The sequence below is a fragment of the Gorilla gorilla genome, chromosome 13, assembly GCF_029281585.2.
Source record: "Gorilla gorilla gorilla isolate KB3781 chromosome 13, NHGRI_mGorGor1-v2.1_pri, whole genome shotgun sequence".
In the NCBI taxonomy this organism is placed as follows: domain Eukaryota; kingdom Metazoa; phylum Chordata; class Mammalia; order Primates; family Hominidae; genus Gorilla; species Gorilla gorilla.
Window position 1 is genome coordinate 28,854,643 of NC_073237.2, and position 19,530 is coordinate 28,874,172.

Sequence of the window (19,530 nt, forward strand, 5' to 3'; positions counted from 1 at the left end):
GATTCTCCTGCCTCAGCCTCCTGAGTAGCTGGGATTACAGGTGTCCGCCACCATGCCCAGCTAATTTTTGTATTTTTAGTAGAGGCCTCAAGTGATCCACCCGCCTTAGTCTCCCAAAGTGCTGGGATTACAGGTGTAAGCCACCTTGCCCGGCCTATATCTTCCACTTTTAATAACCTATGCCCAGAATCTGAAAAATATTTCCACAGTGGGTGAAGTAATTACGATTCCATGCCTCAGAGGCCTCTCACATCCCTACGTCATCGGAGAGCTGTTTTTGCGCGCTTACCATCTGTGTTCATTTGTGTCCTATGTCCTCTGGGTCTCTTTCCTTGCTATGTTTTATTATGTTTGTATGAATTAAAATCCAAAATCCTTTTTCCTAACAGAAATACTTTCCTCCTGAGCTCTCACTTGCCCCTTTGCTAGCAGGCATGGTTAATTAGCTCCAACACATGAAGGGTAGAGTCAAACAAGGAATTGTATTAACATCCGCTTTGTTTGTTCCAGGAAACCTATGCAAATAAACAAGAGAAAATTCTGTTACTAAGCAAGTATAACACAATTCAGTTTGCCCAAAGCACTTTATAGTATTTCTTATTGTTTATTCTTCCTGGCAAGACCAAGGCAAGAGAAGGTAACAGGTGCAGATCCATTAATGACCCTCTAGCAGCACATTGCATTGTGATTGGTTATAAGAACTGAATTGGAGGAGTGGGGTTAGAGAAGATTGGAACTGTTGGGGTTTTTATTTGAGGCTACAAAATAGTATAGTTTGAGGGCCAGACACTGTGGCTCACGCCTGTAATATCAGCACTTTAGGAGGCCGAGGCATGCAGATCACTTGAGGTCAGGAGTTCTAGACAAGCCTGGCAACATGGGGAAACCCTGCCTCTACTGAAAATACAAAAATTAGGGCCAGGAGTGGTGGCTCATGCCTGTAATCCTAGCACTTTGGGAGGCCGAGGCAGGCGGATCACCTGAGGTCGGGAGTTCGAGACCATCCTGACCAACATGGAGAAACCCCATCTCTACTAAAAATACAAAAACATTAGCCGGGCGAGGTGGTGGGCACCTGTAATCGCAGCTACTCAGGAGGCTCAGGCAGGAGAATCACTTGAACTCAGGAGGCAGAGGTTGCAGTGAGCTGAGATTGCACCATTGTACCCAGCCTGGGCAATGAAGCGAGACTGTCTCACAAAAAAAGAAAAGAAAAGAAAAATGAAAGAAATTTCCAGGCTAGGCATGGTGGCTGATGCCTGTAACCCCAGCACTTTGGGAAGCCGAGGTGGGTGGATGACCTGAGGTCAGGAGTTTGAGACCAGCCTGGCCAACACGGTGAAACCCCATCTCTACCAAAAATACAAAAATTAGCCAGGTGTGGTGGCGCAGGCCTGTAGTCCCAGCTACTTGGGAGGCTGAGGCAGGAGAATTGCTTGAACCCGGAAGGCAGAGGTTGCAGTGAGCTGAGATTGCGCCACTGCACCCCAGCCTGGGTGGGAGAATGAGACTCTGTCTCAAAAAGAAAAAAAAGAAATTTCCAGAACCTCAGAAGGCTCCCTGAGGTCCCCTGCCAGTTAGTAATCCCGCTTAAGGGTAATGACTGATTTCTCTTACCATGGATCAGTTGTGCCTGTTTTCATACTTCATAAACATGAAATTAGGCATTTACTAATTACATTTAGGAATTACTGCTTTGGTTGGCCTCAGTGTCTCATACCTGTAATACCAGCACTTTGGGAGGCCAAGGTGGGCGGATCGCTTAAGCCCAGGAGTTTAAGACCAGCCTGGGCAACCAGGCGAGACCCTGTCTCTACGAAAGATAAAAAATAAGCTGGGTGTGGTGGCACATGCATGCCATGCCACTGCACTCCAGCCTGGGCAACAAAGCGAGAACTTGTCCCTCAAAAAATAAAAATAAAAAAAGGAATTACTGCTTTGTGTTTGATTTTTTTGGAGACAGGTCTGGATCTCCCAGGCTGGAGTGCAGTGGCATGATATTGGCTCTCCACCTGCAACCTCCACCTTCTGGGCTCAAGCTATCCTCCCACCTCAGCCTGCCAACTCCCAAGTAGCTGGGACTACAGGTACATGCCACCCTACCCAGCTAATTTTTGTATGTTTCTATAGAGACAGGATTTTTCCCATGTTGCCCATGCTGGTCTCAAACTCCTGAGTTCAAGCAATCTACCTGCCTCAGCCTCCCAAGTGCTAGGATTACAGGGGTGAGCCCTGTGCCCAGCAGTGTGTTTGATTTTTTTTTTCTTTTCTTTTCTTTTTTTTTTTTTGAAACAGAATCTCATTCTGTTGCCCAGGCTGGAGTGCAGTGGCTCGATCTCGGCTTACTGAAGCCTTGGTCTCCTGGGTTCAAGCGATTCTCCTGCCTCAGCCTCCTGAGTAGCTGGGACTACTGGCGGGCACCACCATGCCCAGCTAATTTGTGTATTTTTAGTAGAGAGGGGGTTTCACCATGTTGGCCAGGCTGGTCTCAAACTCCTGACCTAAGGTAATCCACCCGCCTTGGCATCCCAAAGTGATGGGATTACAGGTGTAAGCCACCACGCCTGGCCTGATATCTTTTATGCAATATTATAAAATTCATTCACATAGTTTTGTCAAGGTGAAATAAAATATATAGACGAATCTCTAAAATTAAAATGTTTTGTGAAGCAGGAATTGTAATTCAGGGCACAGGCAGACTGGGTGGTCTTTGCCATGTCTGCAGAACAAAGAGAAGGTTGGAAGTTTTATAAAAAGGAAAAGTGTTACGTATTGCTCTTCAAGAAAGTTCATTGGTACTAGTAAGGTTTTGGGGAGCTGGCAAGTTTTGATTGGTAGGTGAAGGCAATAAGTAAAACTATTTCTGAGAGTCACAGTAGGTTGTTTTAACAGCTATTAGATAAAACTGCTTTCAGATTACAGCACGCAGTTTCAGCAGTGAGGCTCACTAAGAATGCCATTCTTGGAGTAGTTACATGCCCTGAGTACTTTTCCCCCCAGCCACTCTACTACTTTATTATTGTTATCATTATTATTATTATTTTATTTTTTAGACAGGGTCTTGCTCTGTCACCCTGGCTGGAGTCCAGTGGCATGATCTCAGCTCACTGCAACCCAGCTACTCAGGAGGCTGGTCTCGAACTCCTGACCTCAGGTGATTGGCCCAACTCGGCCTCCCAATGTGCTGGGATTACAGGCGTGAGCCACCGCACCTGGCCTGCAGTCTTTTAAAGGCAATTGTCAATTAAATTTCCAAAATGGACTTTCATTCTGTTATTTGAATAGAAATGGTGAGCTCTTGGCCAGGCGTGGTGGCTCATGCCTGTAATCCTAGCACTTTGGGAGGCCGAAGTGGGCGGATCACCTGAGGTCAGGATTTTGAGACGAGCCTGGCCAACATGGCGAAACCCCATCTCTACTGAAAATACAAAAATTAGTGGGCAACCATCCTGGCTAACATGGTGAAACCCCGTCTCTACTAAAAATACAAAAATTAGTGGGCAACCATCCTGGCTAACATGGTGAAACCCCGTCTCTACTAAAAATAGAAAAAATTAGCCAGGCGTGGTGGCGGGCGCCTGTAGTCTCAGCTATTCGGGAAGCTGAGCCAGGAGAATGGCGTGAACCCAGGAGGCGGAGCCTGCAGTGAGCCGAGATCGCACCACTGCACTCCATCCTGGGCGACAGAGCGAGACTCCGTCTCAAAAAAGAAAAAAAAAATTAGCTGGGCAACGTGGCGAGCACCTGTAATCTGAGCTACTCAGGAGGCTGAGGTAGGAGAATCACTTGAACCCAGGAGGCAGAGGTTGCAGTGAGCCGAGATCGTGCCACTGCACTCCAGCCTAGGCTACAGAGTGAGATTCCATCTCAAAAAAAGAAAAGAAAAGAAAAGAAAAGAAATCGCGAGCTCTGCTATAAGGTACATTTGGGGATGGTTCCTAGGATGTGAAGATGAAGTAAAGGAACTTTGAGAAAGAGACTGCAGCAGTGCCCAGTGTGCCCCTCTTGGCACTGACAGCCCAATCTGAGCCTAGAGATTCTCAAAGGATTCCAGACTCTTGCCCAGGGGCTCCTGGGTCATCCAGAGCATTGCGGGGCAAGACAAAATTAGAACAGACTCAAAAAAGAAAGCTGACCCACTCCTGACCCACTCACTATGTGCATATCTCTAAAGGGACAGGCCTGACCAAATAAGATGGAGCTACCTTTCCCAAGACATTAGGGGTTAGTGGTAGTGCCGACTTGGGATGGCAGGAGACCCTGCTTCAATCTGGTCTTTGATTCGGCTTGGAAAACAAATCCAAATCTCCTTGTTGACAGAACTTGAGATGGTCCAACAGAGCTCCTTGGAGGTATGAGGCCTGAGGCCTGAAGCCTGAAGGGACCAGCAGGTAACTGGGCACCACAGCCTGAGGCCAATCAGCCCCAAGCAAGAGCATCCTGCTTCCTCAGAGGGTTTGTTTGCTTGAGGAAAGTGAAGGCTGGCAGTCATATTCCTTCAGGATCTTCCAAAAATGTTGGCAAGGGTGATCCTGATGAAGGCCCCTTGTTTGGAGGCCAATGCCAGCTCTAACTGGACTGGCAAGCCAAAAATGACCACTCTCTTTCCTGTAGTTCAGAATTCCCGACCTGCCCTAATGGAGACGCAACCTGAATCCAAGAGTGAGGCAGGCAGCTACAGATACGTTTACAGCGTGATGACTACTTCATAAAGCACAAAAGACCATGTGGTTTAGATGGCAGGTCATGGAAATCTAAAGGGAATGGTGAAGTTGCACCGTAAGGGGAAGGTGACTGAGGAGCTGAAACTGACTGAGGGGCTGAAGCTGTTCGGACAGGAGAAAGGATCAGGAGGAGACAGAGCGGAGAATGGAGCCTCAGGGCTACCCAGCGGTGGGAAGAGGGTAGCCAGAGACTCGTAGGGCGGCCTGGGTTGGTTGTGCTGGGCAGGTTCTCAGTTGTGGGAAAGTCTGGCCACACTGCCCTGACTTCCTGACTGGACTTCACCTCGAGGGTGGGAGCGGTTCCTGCCCCCCACCCCCCCACCCCCCTGTCCAGCCCTTGGAGCCAGGGCACGGTTTGTGACAGATTCAGGGAAACGTTTGGTGCCAGATGGGAGGTAACCGGTGGCGGCTACCGGGTTAAGGCCTGCACTAGGGAGGATTCCTTCCCCCAGCAGCGCTGGTGGTCCTCACTTCCGGGTGCCTGCGGATAGGCGGGCTGGGGTCGGAGGTCGGCGGCCAGGAGCCAGATTCCCCTGGCCCCAGCTCGTCCACTTCCATCCAGCAGCAGCCAAACAACCGTTGAAAATGGCCTGGCGGCGGCCGGGAAACACCAGGGACTATCTTCCAACCCCTAGATCCCGCCCCTCTCGTTCCGGCGGTGTTTCCGTGGCGACGCGGTCCGAAGTGCGGCTGCGCAAGGGTGACGGCGCGCGAGCAAGGGGGAGGGGGTGTTTTGGTTCTAGCCGCTCGCCGTCCTTGCAGGCTCTGCCGTCGGAAAGCCGCTCATTCTCGTTTCCCCTTCCCTTTCCTGGCCCAAGTCCTTCCTCTCTCTTTCCTTTCTTTCCGCCTGTCTTTTTTCTGCCGCCGCTCCGGGTCCGGGCCATTTTCCGGGCCGGGCGCACTAAGGTGCGCGGCCCCGGGGCCCAGTATATGACCCGCCGTCCTGCTATCCTTCGCTTCCCCCGCCCCATGTGGCTGCGGGGCCGCGGCGGCGCTGCCCACTATGGCCCGGAAAGTAGTTAGCAGGAAGCGGAAAGCGCCCGCCTCGCCGGGAGCTGGGAGCGACGCTCAGGGCCCGCAGGTGAGGGTTGAGAGGCCGGCACCTGGGTGGTGAGGCCGAGGAACCAAGATGGGCTTAGGGTCCGGAGATCCTGCGACAGGAATCGGGGTCCAAGGTCTGCAGTCAGAGGCAAAACAGGAATGGGTCCAGGGCCTATAGGGTCAGGACTGGACCCTCTTTAACTGGAGGGCAGATAGGCCAGGGCGGTGAGGAGCCAAAGGGGAACTCAGGAATGGGACATAATCTGCGGGAGGCCTGCATTCGTGGATAGGGCTTGAAAAGAAACCAGAATCTTGGCTTTGGAGGAAGGGGAAACCGAAGTTAAGGGAATCGGAAACAAACTCTGGTAGAGTGAACTCTACCTTCCATGGGCCCTAGGAAGCTGGGATGATTGCGTCCCTCCTGGAAGAAGGAAGTAGTCTCCCTATATGTATACCCAACCCTGAGCTGGGCCTTTTGGCGTTTGGACCCCAAAAGAAACAACAGTTCCCAGGTATCATCTCTATGCCGCCCCCTTTGGAGGGGAAGGCCTTCTTGGACATAGATATGGCCTCTGATTTCCCGGGGGCCTGCTACCCCGTTGGCGGTTGATTTTTCGAATTCTGCAACTGCCTGGAGCGCGGGCATGATGACAGAGGAACGGTCATTGATGATGCATCCCTGGAAGACCTGGGAGCCAGGTCTGGCTCCTTGGACTGTATCTTCCGTGCTCCAGTGGGGGTACAGACTGAGAGGGAGGAGGGGGCTGGGTAGAGATGCAGCCCATGTCGGTATGGGAATCACTCGACCTCTCATTTCCTTCAATCTTTCACTCCTAAAATGTCTAGTAAACCTTTTAGTCGTTCTATTCTGCATTCATTCCCTTGACTTTCAGCCCTTGTAATTGACATAGGTAAGTTTGACTGTGAGCAACATCTTTTTAATGTTGGAAGAGTTAAACGACTTTCTGGATTGAGATTCTTGTTCTCTTGTGTTTGTATTTGTGTTGTTTGTAAATTCTGCAGTATGAATTATGAGTTGGTGATTTCTGTAATACAGTAGGATCTGTTCTGAAGAAGAGTAGCCAAAGCCCTGATTTCTAATGTTGTTTCCACAGTTTGGCTGGGATCACTCGCTTCACAAAAGGAAAAGACTTCCTCCTGTGAAGAGATCCTTAGTATACTACTTGAAGAACCGGGAAGTCAGGCTACAGAATGAAACCAGCTACTCTCGAGTGTTGCATGGTTATGCAGCACAGCAACTTCCCAGTCTCCTGAAGGAGAGAGAGTTTCACCTTGGGACCCTTAATAAAGTGTTTGCATCTCAGTGGTTGAATCATAGGCAAGTGGTGTGTGGCACAAAATGCAACACGGTAAGTGCCTGGGGGGATGTGACCTCTCTCCTAGGTCGTGGATATATTGCTCCACTTGCTCTAGAACCTCTGCTAGTTTTCCCGTCTGTTTCTTTTAGGAGGGACTTGCCTTACTCTCCTTTCTGTTCTTTCCCGTTGGTGACTCCTTCCTCTTTTTGTGCTCCTTTTTACACTCATACATTTCTTTTCTGATAAGTCTTCAAAGGAGTGTATTTCTTCAGGCCCTCTCTGGATGTGCTGCTTCTAGAGGGTTGTTTGTTTGTTTGTTTGTTTTTGCCTCATCTTTTTATGCTGGTTTTTAAGTCATAGGCCTCAAAGGAAAGACTTAAGAAATAATGATGCTTAGAGCATCATTCAGGATGCATAATAGTGAAAACAGCCTAAGAATGTATGTCGAAGTATTTAAAATAGCACACTTGGCTGTTTTTTAGTGAACAGAATCTAAAAATGTATAAACTGAAATATGAGAAATACATGAACTGTTTCCTATAAGGAAGGCAGGGAATGTGTGTCTGGTAGTATATTTCAGGGTATAAGCATTAGCTCTTTGGAAAGTAGCCTTTTTAAGAGTGAATAGAAAGACAGTTATAAATGAATGAAGTGAAAAATTTCTCAGTAAGCTTTGTAACCAACCCAATTATAGGCCAGGATAAAATAAGTCAAAGAGCAGAAACGTTTGGAACAGAGTCCACGAATAGCATGATGTCAGAGGACTGGCAAATGAAAAGAGGCAGGGCCTAGGGCCTAGGGGTGGGAAATGATTACGCCCAGCCCTCCCTCGGTTTTCACCTCACCCTGTGTGAACGGACAAGTAATGTCATAATGTGTGAGTAAATTGACCCTGGACTGAAACACATTTTGGATCATTAAAAGACAGAAGATTGCTCTAGATCAAGAAAGTCTTAAGTACTAGGAGAAGTGTCTGTTTATAAAGGACATAGGCAAAAATTTAAACAGTTTTGAGGAAGGAAATAATACCATGGTGGTTGGGGCCAACCTTTCGTTTCCTCTTCTGTTGAGAGTCGCTTGTCTTACCCAGAAGCCTTTCAAAACTAAGTGGTGGCAACGGGCCTCCACAGAACTTCCTTTTCTTGGTCTCTCCAGCTGCCCACTCGTGGTTAAGAACTGTCATCCTTGTCACTTGGAGTAGAAAAAGAGTCTCCTGCTTGGAAGAGTTCATTCCACTCCCCGCACGTGCATCATAGTGTTTAGCCTAGCAAATATTACTGAATTGTAAACTGAATTAATCATCATAGCCTCTTGCTTCTTGAATTTATTGACACTATTTTGAAGGCGAGCATAATAAGTAATTTAACCTACTCTTAATTCCTACCTCTTTCTGTCTTCCTACATCCTCATAACCTAGTGTTTGGGGCAAGGGGAGCTGTTTTCATTTTATAGTTAGTATTTGTTTGTTTTTGCTTAGCTTCCAGAACCAAAGCAGGGAACTAGGAATAGTGCTCTTCTCTGAACTTTGTGACATTGGGCAAATGATTCCCTTATTTGTGCTTTTGTTTTTGCATCTGCAAAATGGGAGTGATAATATCTGGTGCTAAGAAGGTGTCTGCATGCATCTGGGAAATATTCTGAGTGAGCAATATCTTACTTATTTAAAAGTACTAGTAGCAGTAAAAATGATTTCCATAACCCTTTCCCACAATTTGAAGAGAGGAAAATTATTTAAAAATTGGAATTGTCTTTGGATAATGTGTGAAGATTTCAGAGGTGGGAGAGATTATGTTGTATTCTCAATAGTAAAGTTTTGATGTAGAATGTCCCTGTGCTGTGGGCTAACAATCAAACTAGGGTAGTCATTCAGTCCCCAAATTTCTTGGCCCCAGCTAGCACAGCAGTAATAGCAAGGATAGCCACTGTTGTTTTTATCATTAATAACAATAAAGTCATATTTTTACTCAACTGCTTAAGTAGAGGTGGTATAACCTTAATTAGAACATGGATCTGGCAGCTGGGATGGGTTAGGTATATGTTCATGGTTTAGACTTACGCAAATTCAGATTGGCTGCGGAGCCAGACAGAAAAGCTAAGTGAAGAAAAGTTTGCTAGGCACAAGACAATAAGGAGTAGTAGGGGCTGCAAAGAACTACAGAAGGCATTCTTGACTTTAACCAACTGTTGCCGTGTAGGAATTTGAGCCTAGTGTTAAAAAGATTTTCTTTCGCAGGGCAAGGTGGCTCACACCTGTAATCCCAGCACTTTGGAAGGCCAAGGCGGGCGGATCACCTGACGTCAGGAGTTCGAGACCAGCCTGGCCAACATGGTGAAACCCTGTTTCTACAAAAGTACAAACAAATTAGCTGGGCATGATGGTGGGTGACTGTAATCCCAGCTACTCGGAAGGCTGAGGCAGGAGAATTGCTGGAACCCGGGAGGCGGAGGTTGTAGTGAGCTGAGATTGTGCCATTCTACTCCAGCCTGGGCAACAGAGACTCCGTCTCAAAAAAAAAAAAAAAAATTGATACTAATGTCTTGAACCTATATAACTGGAAAGATGGCAGGGTGAATGTTAAGGAACAGATTTGGGTTTTGTCCTTTTCATCAATTAGTTGAAGCTTGGCAGAGAGTAAGGATTGAAGTTAATGATTTGGCAGTCATTTATGTAGAAGGAGTTATTGAAATTGTTACATTACCATGGGAAAGACAGTAGAGAGCAGGCATTCCTGGCTTGAGTTGTGTAAACTTTCCCTAAAATTGCAAAGTTTTGATTATATGTGTACTTTCTGGGCAAGATTTTGCGGGGGTGGTGTGGGAAGTCGTTCTTAGTTTTTGTCCTTAGATTTTCAAAGAGAGTACTATGAGCCAAAAATGGTTAAGAACCACTGATAGTGACAGATAAGCTAAGGAGAGAACCTTGGAAAACATGTACATTTACAGGGCAAGAAGAACTGCTGCGGGGGAGCAGGGAACTCAGGAAAACCGGGAGAATACAGAAAAGAATTCAAGAAAGGAGGACTTTATTTTTGTTTTTTTGCTTTTTTGGTTTTTTTGAGACAGAGTCTCGCTATGTCGCCAGGCTGGAGTGCAGTGGCGCGATCTCAGCTCACTGCAACCTCTGCCTCCTGGGTTCAAGCGATTCTCCCACCTCAGCCTCCTGAGTAGCTGGGATTACAGGTACCTGCCACCACACCCAGCTAATTTTTGTATTTTTAGTAGAGATAGGGTTTCACCATGTTGGCCAGGATGGTCTCGATCTTCTGACCTCGTGATCCGCCTGCCTTGGCCTCCCAAAGTGCTGGGATTACAGGCATGAGCCACTGCGCCTGGCCGAAAAGAGGACTCTTGAAGGGGCTGGGGATGGGGTGTGCTTTGAGGAGGATGGCAATCGGCAGAGTGATGATCTACACAGTTGGAGGTATTTAATTTTGGACGTGAACTCTTATTTCCCATTGTCAGCACTCTCCATTCAAAGACTACCAGGGACTGTTCTTGTAGCAGAACAAGTCAGATATAGTTGCTTGTTGTACCTAGGAGAACCTTCACCATAGGGGAGCGAGGGACCTCTCGGTAAGAGTGCTGGAAAGGAGTTACAACACTGGGACTTGTTGCACGTGATTTGGGGGAAGGCTTAAGGATATAGCACTTTGCTCCAGATGGATACTGTCACGACGGGCAAATTCTGTGTTTGGGTATCTTAATCTTATCTAGCAGGAGGTTAAAGCTGTAATTGATAAAGATGAAACAGTCATTTATATTAGCCAGGTTAAGGGGATGTTTGATCTTTTTGTGGTTTAGTCAGTGTTCTTGGGTTTTTTGTTTGTTTGTTTTTTGAGATGGAGTCTCGCTCTGTCGCTCAGGCTGGAGTACAGTGGCATGATCTTGGCTCGCTGCAACCTCCGTCTCCCAGGTTCAAGTGATTCTCTCACCTCTGCCTCCCGAGTGGCTGGGAGTACGGGCACATGCCACCACGCACAGCTAATTTTCGTATTTTTAGTAGAGACAGGGTTTCACCATGTTGGCCAGGCTGGTCTCGAACTTCTGACCTCAGGTGATCCACCCGCCTCAGCCTCCCAAAGTGCTGAGATTACAGGTGTGGGCCACCTTGCCTGGCCAGTGTTCTTGTTTTGGTCTGTGTTCAGGTATGATTATAGAGTGGTCTTGTTTTTGTCTTTATCACAGTTGCAGAGTGGCCTTGTCTGATGTTGATATTCTCTGAAATTATTTATTTACGCTAGGACACCAAGGCCTACCTGAGAGTATCAGGCTAACCCATTATGTCAGGGTTGCTTTGTTCTCTCTTTTTTTTTTTTTTTTGAGACCGCGTCTTGCTGTGTTGCCAAGGCTGGAGTGCAGTGGCACGATCTTGGCTCACTGTAACCTTTGCCTCTGGGTTCAAGCGATTCTTGTGCCTCAGCCCCCCGACTAGCTGGGACTACAGGCGTGTGCTACCATGCCTGGCCAATTTTTGTATTTTTAGTAGAGATGGGGTTTCACCATGCTGGCCAGGCTGGTCTCAAACGCCTGACCTCATGTAATCTGCCCGCCTCAGCCTCCCAAAGTGCTGGGATTACAAACGTGAGCCACCATGCCCGGCCGCTTTGTTGTTTTTCAAGACAGCGTTTTGCACTCAGGGTGGAGTACAGTGGTGCAGTCATGGCTCACTGCAGCTTCAAATTCCTGGGCCCAAGGGATCCTCCTGCCCCAGAATCCTGAGTAGCTGGGACTATATCACATGCCATCATACCTGGCCTTTTTTTTTTTTTTTTTTCTTCAGACGGACTTTCATTCTTGTTGCCCAGGCTGAAGTGCAGTGGCTTGGTTTCAGCTCACTGCAACCTCCGCCTCCCAGGTTGAAGTGATTCTCCTGCCTCAGCCTCTTGAGTAGCTGGCATTATAGGCGCCCACCACCAAGCCCAGCTAATTTTTCTGTGTTTTTTAGTAGAGACAGGGTTCACCATGTTGGCCAGTATTGGCTGGGCATAGTGGCTCATGACTGTAATCCAGCACTTTGGGAAGCCGAGACAGGAAGATCACTTGAGCCCAGAGATTCAAGACCAGCCTGGGCAATGTAGTGAGACCCCATCTCTACAAAATATTTAAGAATTAGCTGGGCATGGTGGCTTGTGCCTTTGGTCCTAGCTACTCAGGAGGCTGAAGTGGGAGGATGGCTTGAGTCTGGGAAGTGGAGGCTGCAGTTAAATGGGATTACACCACTGCACTCTAGCCTGGGTGACAGAGCACGACCCTGTCTCAAAAAAAAAAAAAAAAAAAACCCGCAAAAGTACATAGTATTTGTTGAAAGAAGAGCCTAAAAATGTTATACCCTTTTGCCTAAAATGTTCACACCTGAGAATTTATCCAAAGGAAAAGTCGTTTTTAACAAGATAATAATTGGAAGCTACTTAATCTAAATACTAACAATCGAATACTTAAGTAAATAGTGATAAATCTGGATGGTATTATGCAGACATTAACATAATTATGGAGACTGTAATGTGCGAAGAATTCAGTATGTTTAATGAAATGAGATACAAAATCCTGTCTCTGCTGATAATAGCTGTGCACAATTAAAATATATATGTGGTTGAAGACTAAACAGGAACCTGACAAATGAAAAACAGATTTTAAAAGAGAGAAAATTCTGAGTGATCTTTCTTGCATTTTAAATTTCTGTATTGTTGATAAAGTATCGTTTGTACAATAAACACTCATCTTTTAAAACTGTTATTTCAGCTAGATGAACCTTGCGTTTTCTTATCCTAAAATGACGGTGAGAAGGACCGAAGTAGGGGCTCAAAAATACAGTAGTAGAATATGCAACAAAAGGAGTTGCTCCTCTTAGTCACACAGTGAGTTTTTTGGAGCTCAAAATAGCCCCTGGAGAGGGCTCTTGATTCTCAATGGGCAAATACACAACCATATGGTCCTGGTCCTCAAGTCTTAATGCTGTTACACTTAGGAAGTAAGTGTGGGATAAGAGAGATATTATTATTATTATTATTATTTTTTGAGACAGGGTCTTACTCTGTTGTCCAGGCTGCAGTGCAGTGGCGCAATCTTGGCTCACTGCAACCTCCGCCTCCCAGGTTCAAGCGATTCTTCTGCTTCAGCACCACCAAGTAGCTGGGATTACAGGCGTGTGCCACCACGCCCGGCTAATTTTTGTATTTTTAGTAGAGATGGGGTCTTGCCATATTGGCCAGCCTGGTTTTGAACTCCTGACCTCAGGTGATCTGCCCACCTCTGCCTCCCAAAGTGCTGGGATTATACGCATGACCCACCACGCCCAGCCATATTATCATTATTTAACACTATTGTTAAGAGTTTATAATCTCTTATACCAGATACGTAATTACAATCTCTGCTCTCCAGTAGTTTGCAAGTTAGGGATAAAGCTCCCTGTTAATTCTGAATAGAAGGCCTTATACCTGGAAATGTCACCAGGGAACAAAAACCTGAAAGTTTCCTGTGTACAGATTTTCTCCTGAATAACTTACACGTTAACTATTAGCATCCTTGAGTATATAGAAATCAATTTCAGGCCGGGGGCAGTGGCTCACTCCTGTAATCCCGGCACTTTGGGAGGCTGAGGCAGGTGGATCACTTGAGGCCAGGAGTTCGAGACCAGCCCGGCCAAGATGATGAAACCCCGTCTCTACTAAAAACACAAAAATTAGCCGGGCATGATGCCGCATGCCTGTGGTCCCGGCTACTCGGGAGTCTGAGTCAGGACAGTCGCTTGAACCCGGGAGGCAGAGGTTGTAGTGAACTGAGATTGTGCCACTGCACTCCAGCCTGGGCGACAGAGTGAGTCTGTCTTTTTTTCCATCTTGGAAAAAAAACAAAAGAAATAAATCAATTTCCATCTTCTATAGGAAGAAATAAAGATTCTTATGAAATCAGACTATTGGACTAATCCTTTTATTTCCCCTTTCATTTTTCAGATTGGTATCACTTGGAAATAGGTGATGGGATTTGTAAACATATAAAAGCAATACTAAATAGGGTTCTGATTTAACAGTCCAAGAATAATTTCTTTTTTTGTTTGTTTTTTTGAGACAGAGTTTCGCTCTTGTTGCCTAGGCTGGAGTGTGATGGCGCGATCTCGGCTCACTGCAACCTCCGCCTCCTGGGTTCAAGCAGTTCTCCTGCCTCAGCCTCCTGAGTAGCTGGAATTACAGACATGCGCCACCACACCCAGCTAATTTTGTATTTTTAGTGGAGATGGGGTTTCTCCATGTTGGTGAGGCTGGTCTCGAAATCCCAACCTCAGATGATCCTCCCGCCTGGGCCTCCCAAAGTGCTGGGATTACAGGTGTGAGCCACTGCACCCAGCAAGAATTTCTTTTTAACAAATATTTGTTTAGATAGATGCTTAAGGTAGCTAAACCTCTGTTGTATGTTGTCAAAGTTTATGTGGTGACTTTGGCGGGTACTAGGTAAAATCAAGGTGTCTTGCCAAAGCTGGCTTTTAGGACTTAGTCCATTTTTAACAGAGACCTCCAAAATCAAGGATTAGAGGCCGGGCGTGGTGGCTCACACCTGTAATGCCAGCACTTTGGCCGGCCGAGGCAGGCAGATCACGAGGTGAGGAGATCAAGACCATCCTGGCTAACACGGTGAAACCCCATCTCTACTAAAAATACAAAAAATTAGCCGGGCATGGTGGTGGGCACCTTTTTTTTTTGAGCTCCATCTCAAAAAAAAAAAAAATCAAGGATTAGAAATCAATTTACTGCTAGATATAAAGCTTATAAGAATTATGTCACTTAAATCCAAAATAATTGTAAATCCTAATGTGGCCCTCCTTCCACGAAGTCATGATTCTGTGGCGAAACATCAGAATTCAAGACCTATTATGAAGTACCATTACTTAGCTAGCTAGTGGTGTAGCCCATCTTGTGTAGGAACAGTTTAGATTCACAGCTCAGAGTGTCTAAGATCTTGGCATAGCGCAGACACGTGGATTGATTGATGATTGATTTTTGAGACGGAGTCTCGCGCTATTGCCCAGGCTGGAGTGTAGGGGCACGATCTCGGCTTAACTGCAACCTCCGCCTCTTGGGTTCAAGCGATTCTTCTGCCTCATCCTCCCGAGTAGCTGGGATTATACACCCGTCACTGTGCCCGGCTAATTTATGTATTTTTAGTAGAGATGGCGTTTCGCCATGTTGGCCAGGATGGTCTCAAACTTCTGACCTAGAGTGATCTGCCCCCCTCAGCCTCCCAAGTGCTAGGATTACAGGCGTGAGCCACCGTGCCCGGCCGGATTTATTTATTAATTTATTATTATTATTTGAGACAGAACCTTGCCCTGTTGCCCAGGCTGAGTGGTGCCATCTTGGCTCACTACAACCTCTGCCACCCGAGTTCAGGCGATTCTCCTGCTTCAGCCTCCCAAGTAGCTGGGACTACAGGTACGCACTGCTATGCCCGGCTAATTTTTGTATTTTTAATGGAGACAGGGTTTCATTCACTTTGTTGGCCAGGCTGATCTTGAACTCCTGACCTCAAGTGATCTGCCTGCCTTGACCGCCCAAAGTGCTGGGATTACAGGTGTGAGCCACTGTGCCCAGCCAGATTTATTTATTTATTTGTATTATTTATTTATTTATTTTTGAGACGGACTCTCTCTCTGTCGCCCAGGCTGGAGTTCAGTGGTGCGATCTCTGCAGCCTACCCCTCCTGGGTTCAAGCGATTCTCCTGCCTCAGCCTCCCGAGTAACTGGGATTAAAGGCGACTGCCACCATGCCCGGCTAATTTTTATATTTTTAGTAGAGACAGGGTTTGCCATGTTTGCCAGGCTGGTCTTGAACTCCTGACCTCAGTTGATCTGCCCACCTCCCAAAGTGCTAGGATTACAGGCGTGAGCCACTGCACCCAGCCCTGGATTTATTTATTTAATTTTTTTCCTCCTTATTCCCCAGTACTAAGAGGAGGCCCTGGATTTCAATAAAAGAATGTTCATTGCCATGTTTTGTATTACTAAAAATTTGGACGTGGCATAAATGTTCAATAATAGGGAATTAATTCAATTAATGTCAGTATATTCATGCAGTGAACTACCTTATCGCCGTTAAAGGTATGTAGTGGCAAGGCTTGATGGCTCATGTCTGTAATCCCGCACTTTGGGAGACTAAGGCGGGAGGATTGCCTGAGCCCAGGTGGGTTTTATTACAACATGGGCAACAAAGTGGGACCCTGTCTCTGTAATTAAAAAAGATGTACAGTAGTTCAAACTGTTCACCCATCACTATTTCCTCAGTGTAAGTTCCTAAAATTGGTATTACAAGCTATATATATATGTATATGGGGAGGCTGCAGAGACTATAGGGTCCTGCTACGTGTATATATATACTTTTTTTTTTTTTTGAAACGAAGTCTTGCTCTGTCGCCAGGCTGGAGTGCGGTGGCGCTGTCTCGGCTCACTGCAACCTCCGCCTACCGGGTTCAAGTAATTCTCCTGCCTCAGCCTCCCGAGTAGCTGGGACTACAGGCGCCCACCACTGCACCTGGCTAATTTTTTGTATTTTTGGTAGAGACGGGGTTTCACCGTGTTAGCCAGGATGGTCTCGATCTCCTGACCACGTGATCCGCCCGCCTCGGCCTCCCAAAGTGCTGGGATTACAGGTGTGAGCCACCGTGCCCAGCCGCCCAGCTAATTTCTGTATTTTTAGTAGAGACAGGGTTTCACCATGTTGGCCAGGATGGTCTCGATCTCCTGACCTCATGATCCGCCCGCCTCGGCCTCCCAAAGTGCTGGGATTACAGGTGTGAGCCACCGCGCCTAGCCGCTATACATATTTTTAATGTTTGATACATATTGTCTGTCCATTTTCTGTTGTGTTTCTTGGTCTTGGCTCTCTCCTTTGCTCCTCCCCACTTTCTCAGATTGGGATAGTGAATAGATTCTTCTGCTTTGATTTTCACTTGTCTTTCCTTTCCCCACCTCTCCACAGACTTAGGTTGCCCACCTGTCTTTTACTGACTGCAACATAGTGTGTCTTGTTGTCTGTGTGACCTGCATAGAATTACTTTCCTTTCTCATTGGGCTCCAGTCTGAAACACCCTTGAATTTTAGAAACATTGTAAGGTTACCCCTTCCTTTTTTTTTGTTTTTGTGTTTTTTGTTTTTAGAGGCAAGGTCTTGCTCTGTCACCCAGGCTGGAGGGCAATGGCACAATTATAGCTCACTGAAGCCTTGACCTCCTGGGCCCATGAGATCCTCGTGCTTCAGCCTCCCAAATAGCTGGGACTATAGGCTCCTGCTACCACATCTGACTCCTTTTTTTAAAGCCATCTTTATCTTTGTGTACATTCATTTACATTTGTCTAGATACACATGAATGCATGCAGAGATAGACTCACTAGTCTTACATGTCTCTTTTCCCCTCTGTCCTAGAATGTAAACTGCAGGGAGCCCGAGCCTCGAGCTTACCTTGCCGCACTGCTAGTTTCTGGCAGGGATCCCAGTAGGTTAATGTGGAGCAGCCTCATTCTGGGAAATGTTACTGGAGCTGCATGAATCCTTGGACCCTTGTCAGAGAGCTTGGGAAGAGATTCTGTGGCAGCTCATCCACATCCTGTTTCTTCCCATGAAGAAGCAGGGTGGCTCTATCCTTCAAGTGGTTCATTGTCATTCCTTTGCAATAATGAGGGTGAGGTTGGGGGCACACTCTTAGTTTAGCTAATTTTTGTATTTTTAGTAGAGACAAGGTTTCACCATATTGGCCAGGCTGGTCTCAAACTCCTGACCTTAGGTGATCCACCAGCCTCAGACTCCCAAAGTACTGGGATTACAGGTGTGAGCCACCACGTCCAGCCAAGATCAACTTTTTAAGGTTCCACATATAAGTGAGGTCATTCAGTATTCTGTACTTGGCTTGTTTCACTTAACAGAATGTCCTCTAGGTTCATCCATGTTGTCCAAAGGATTCCATTCTTTTTTATAGCTAAACAGTATTGCATTGTGTATCTGTGCCACATTTTTTTTTTGAGACGGAGTATTTGCCCTGTCGCCCAGGCTGGAGTGCAGTGGCGTGATCTCGGCTCACTGCAAGCTCCGCCTCCCAGGTTCACGCCATTCTCCTGCCTCAGCCTCCTGAGTAGCTGGGACTACAGGTACCCACCACCACGCCAGGCTAATTTTTTGTATTTTTAGTACAGACGGGGTTTCCCTGTGTTAGCCAGGATGGTCTCGATCTCCTAACCTCATGATCCGCCTGCCTTGGCCTCCCAAAGTGCTGGGATTACAGGCATGAGCCACTGTGCCTGGCCTGTGCCACATTTTCTTTATGCATTTATTCATTGATGCACACTTAGGCTGATTCCGTATCTTGGCTATTGTGAATAATGCTGCAGTAAACATGCAAATTCAGAAATGCGTAATGGAAGAGTTTTAGGGTAAGGCCTGGGAATTGTTTTTGTTTTGTAGTGTTTTGTATTGTTTTTTAAAGAAAATTCAGCCTTGGTGCGGTGGCTCATGCTTGTAATCCCAGCACTTTGGGAGGCTGAGATGAGCGGATCACTTGAGGTCAGGAGTTTGAGACCAGTCTGGCTAATATGGTGAAACCCTGTCTCTACTAAAAATTCAAAAATTAGCTGGGCACAGTGGTGTGCACCTGCCATCCCAGCGACTTGGGAGGCTAAGGCACGAGAATCACTTGAACCCGGGAGCCAAGATCACGCCACTGCATTCCAGCTTGGGTGACAGAGCTAGACTCTGTTTCAGAAAAAAAATAAGAAAAAATTCAGGCCGCGTACAGTGGCCCATGCCTGTAATCCCAGCACTTTCGGAGGCTAAAGCAGGCAGATCACCTGAGGTGAGGAGTTTGAGACCAGCCTGGCCAACATAGTGAAACCCCGTCTCTACTAAAAATACAAAAATTAGCCGGGCGTGGTGGCAGGCACCTGTAATCCCAGGTACTCGGCGAGGCTGAGGCAGGAGAATTGCTTGTACCCAGGAGGCAGAGGTTGTGGTGAGCCAAGATCATGCCATTGCACTCCAGCCTGGGCAACAAGAATGAGACTGTATCTCAAAAAATATTTTGATCAGCAGTTTGGGAATCCCTGGTCTAAAAGCTACATGTTATGGTTGCATTGTCTCACACAACACAAATATGTGAGTGGGCAATTAATTTTGTTTCAGGAAATAATTTGAGGATTATCTGGTTAGGGATCATTTGTTTATTATTAGTTTGTTTATTTTTTGAGACAGAGTTTTGCTCTTATTGCCCAGGTTGGAGTGCAATGGCATGATCTCAGCTTACCTCAACCTCTGCCTCCCGGGTTCAAGCGATTCACCTGCCTCAGCCTCCCGAGTAGCTAGGATTACAGGCATGTGCTACCACACCCAGCTAATTTTGTATTTTTAGTAGAGACAAGCTTTCTCCATGTTGGTCAGGCTGGTCTCGAACTCCCAACCTCAGATGATCCGCCT

The 19,530-nt window shown here is 46.7% G+C and overlaps 1 protein-coding gene and 1 long non-coding RNA gene across 5 annotated transcripts in view; one reads left to right on the forward strand and one right to left on the reverse strand.

Annotated features, from left to right (window-relative positions):
* Window positions 1-463: 463 nt before the first annotated feature.
* On the reverse strand, window positions 464-4,694 carry LOC134756930 (uncharacterized). The gene is made up of 2 exons (XR_010130414.1): window positions 4,206-4,694; window positions 464-515 (listed from the first exon to the last, which is right to left on the reverse strand). It is a non-coding gene; the product is annotated as an uncharacterized lncRNA (long non-coding RNA).
* A 70-nt stretch (window positions 4,695-4,764) lies between these two features.
* DCAF12 (DDB1 and CUL4 associated factor 12) overlaps window positions 4,765-19,530 on the forward strand; it is a 41,146-nt gene continuing 26,380 nt past the window's right edge. The window contains exons 1-2 of one of the 4 annotated variants that reach the window (XM_031014637.3): window positions 4,765-4,893; window positions 6,881-7,135. In XM_031014637.3, coding sequence (XP_030870497.1) covers window positions 4,870-4,893; window positions 6,881-7,135 — 279 coding nt within the window. In that variant the 5' untranslated portion in view covers window positions 4,765-4,869. Of the gene's footprint in view, window positions 4,894-5,415; window positions 5,806-6,533; window positions 6,555-6,880; window positions 7,136-19,530 lie in introns of those variants that run through there. The other 3 variants (XM_031014636.3, XM_055351667.2, XM_031014638.2) reach the window with 3 other exon arrangements.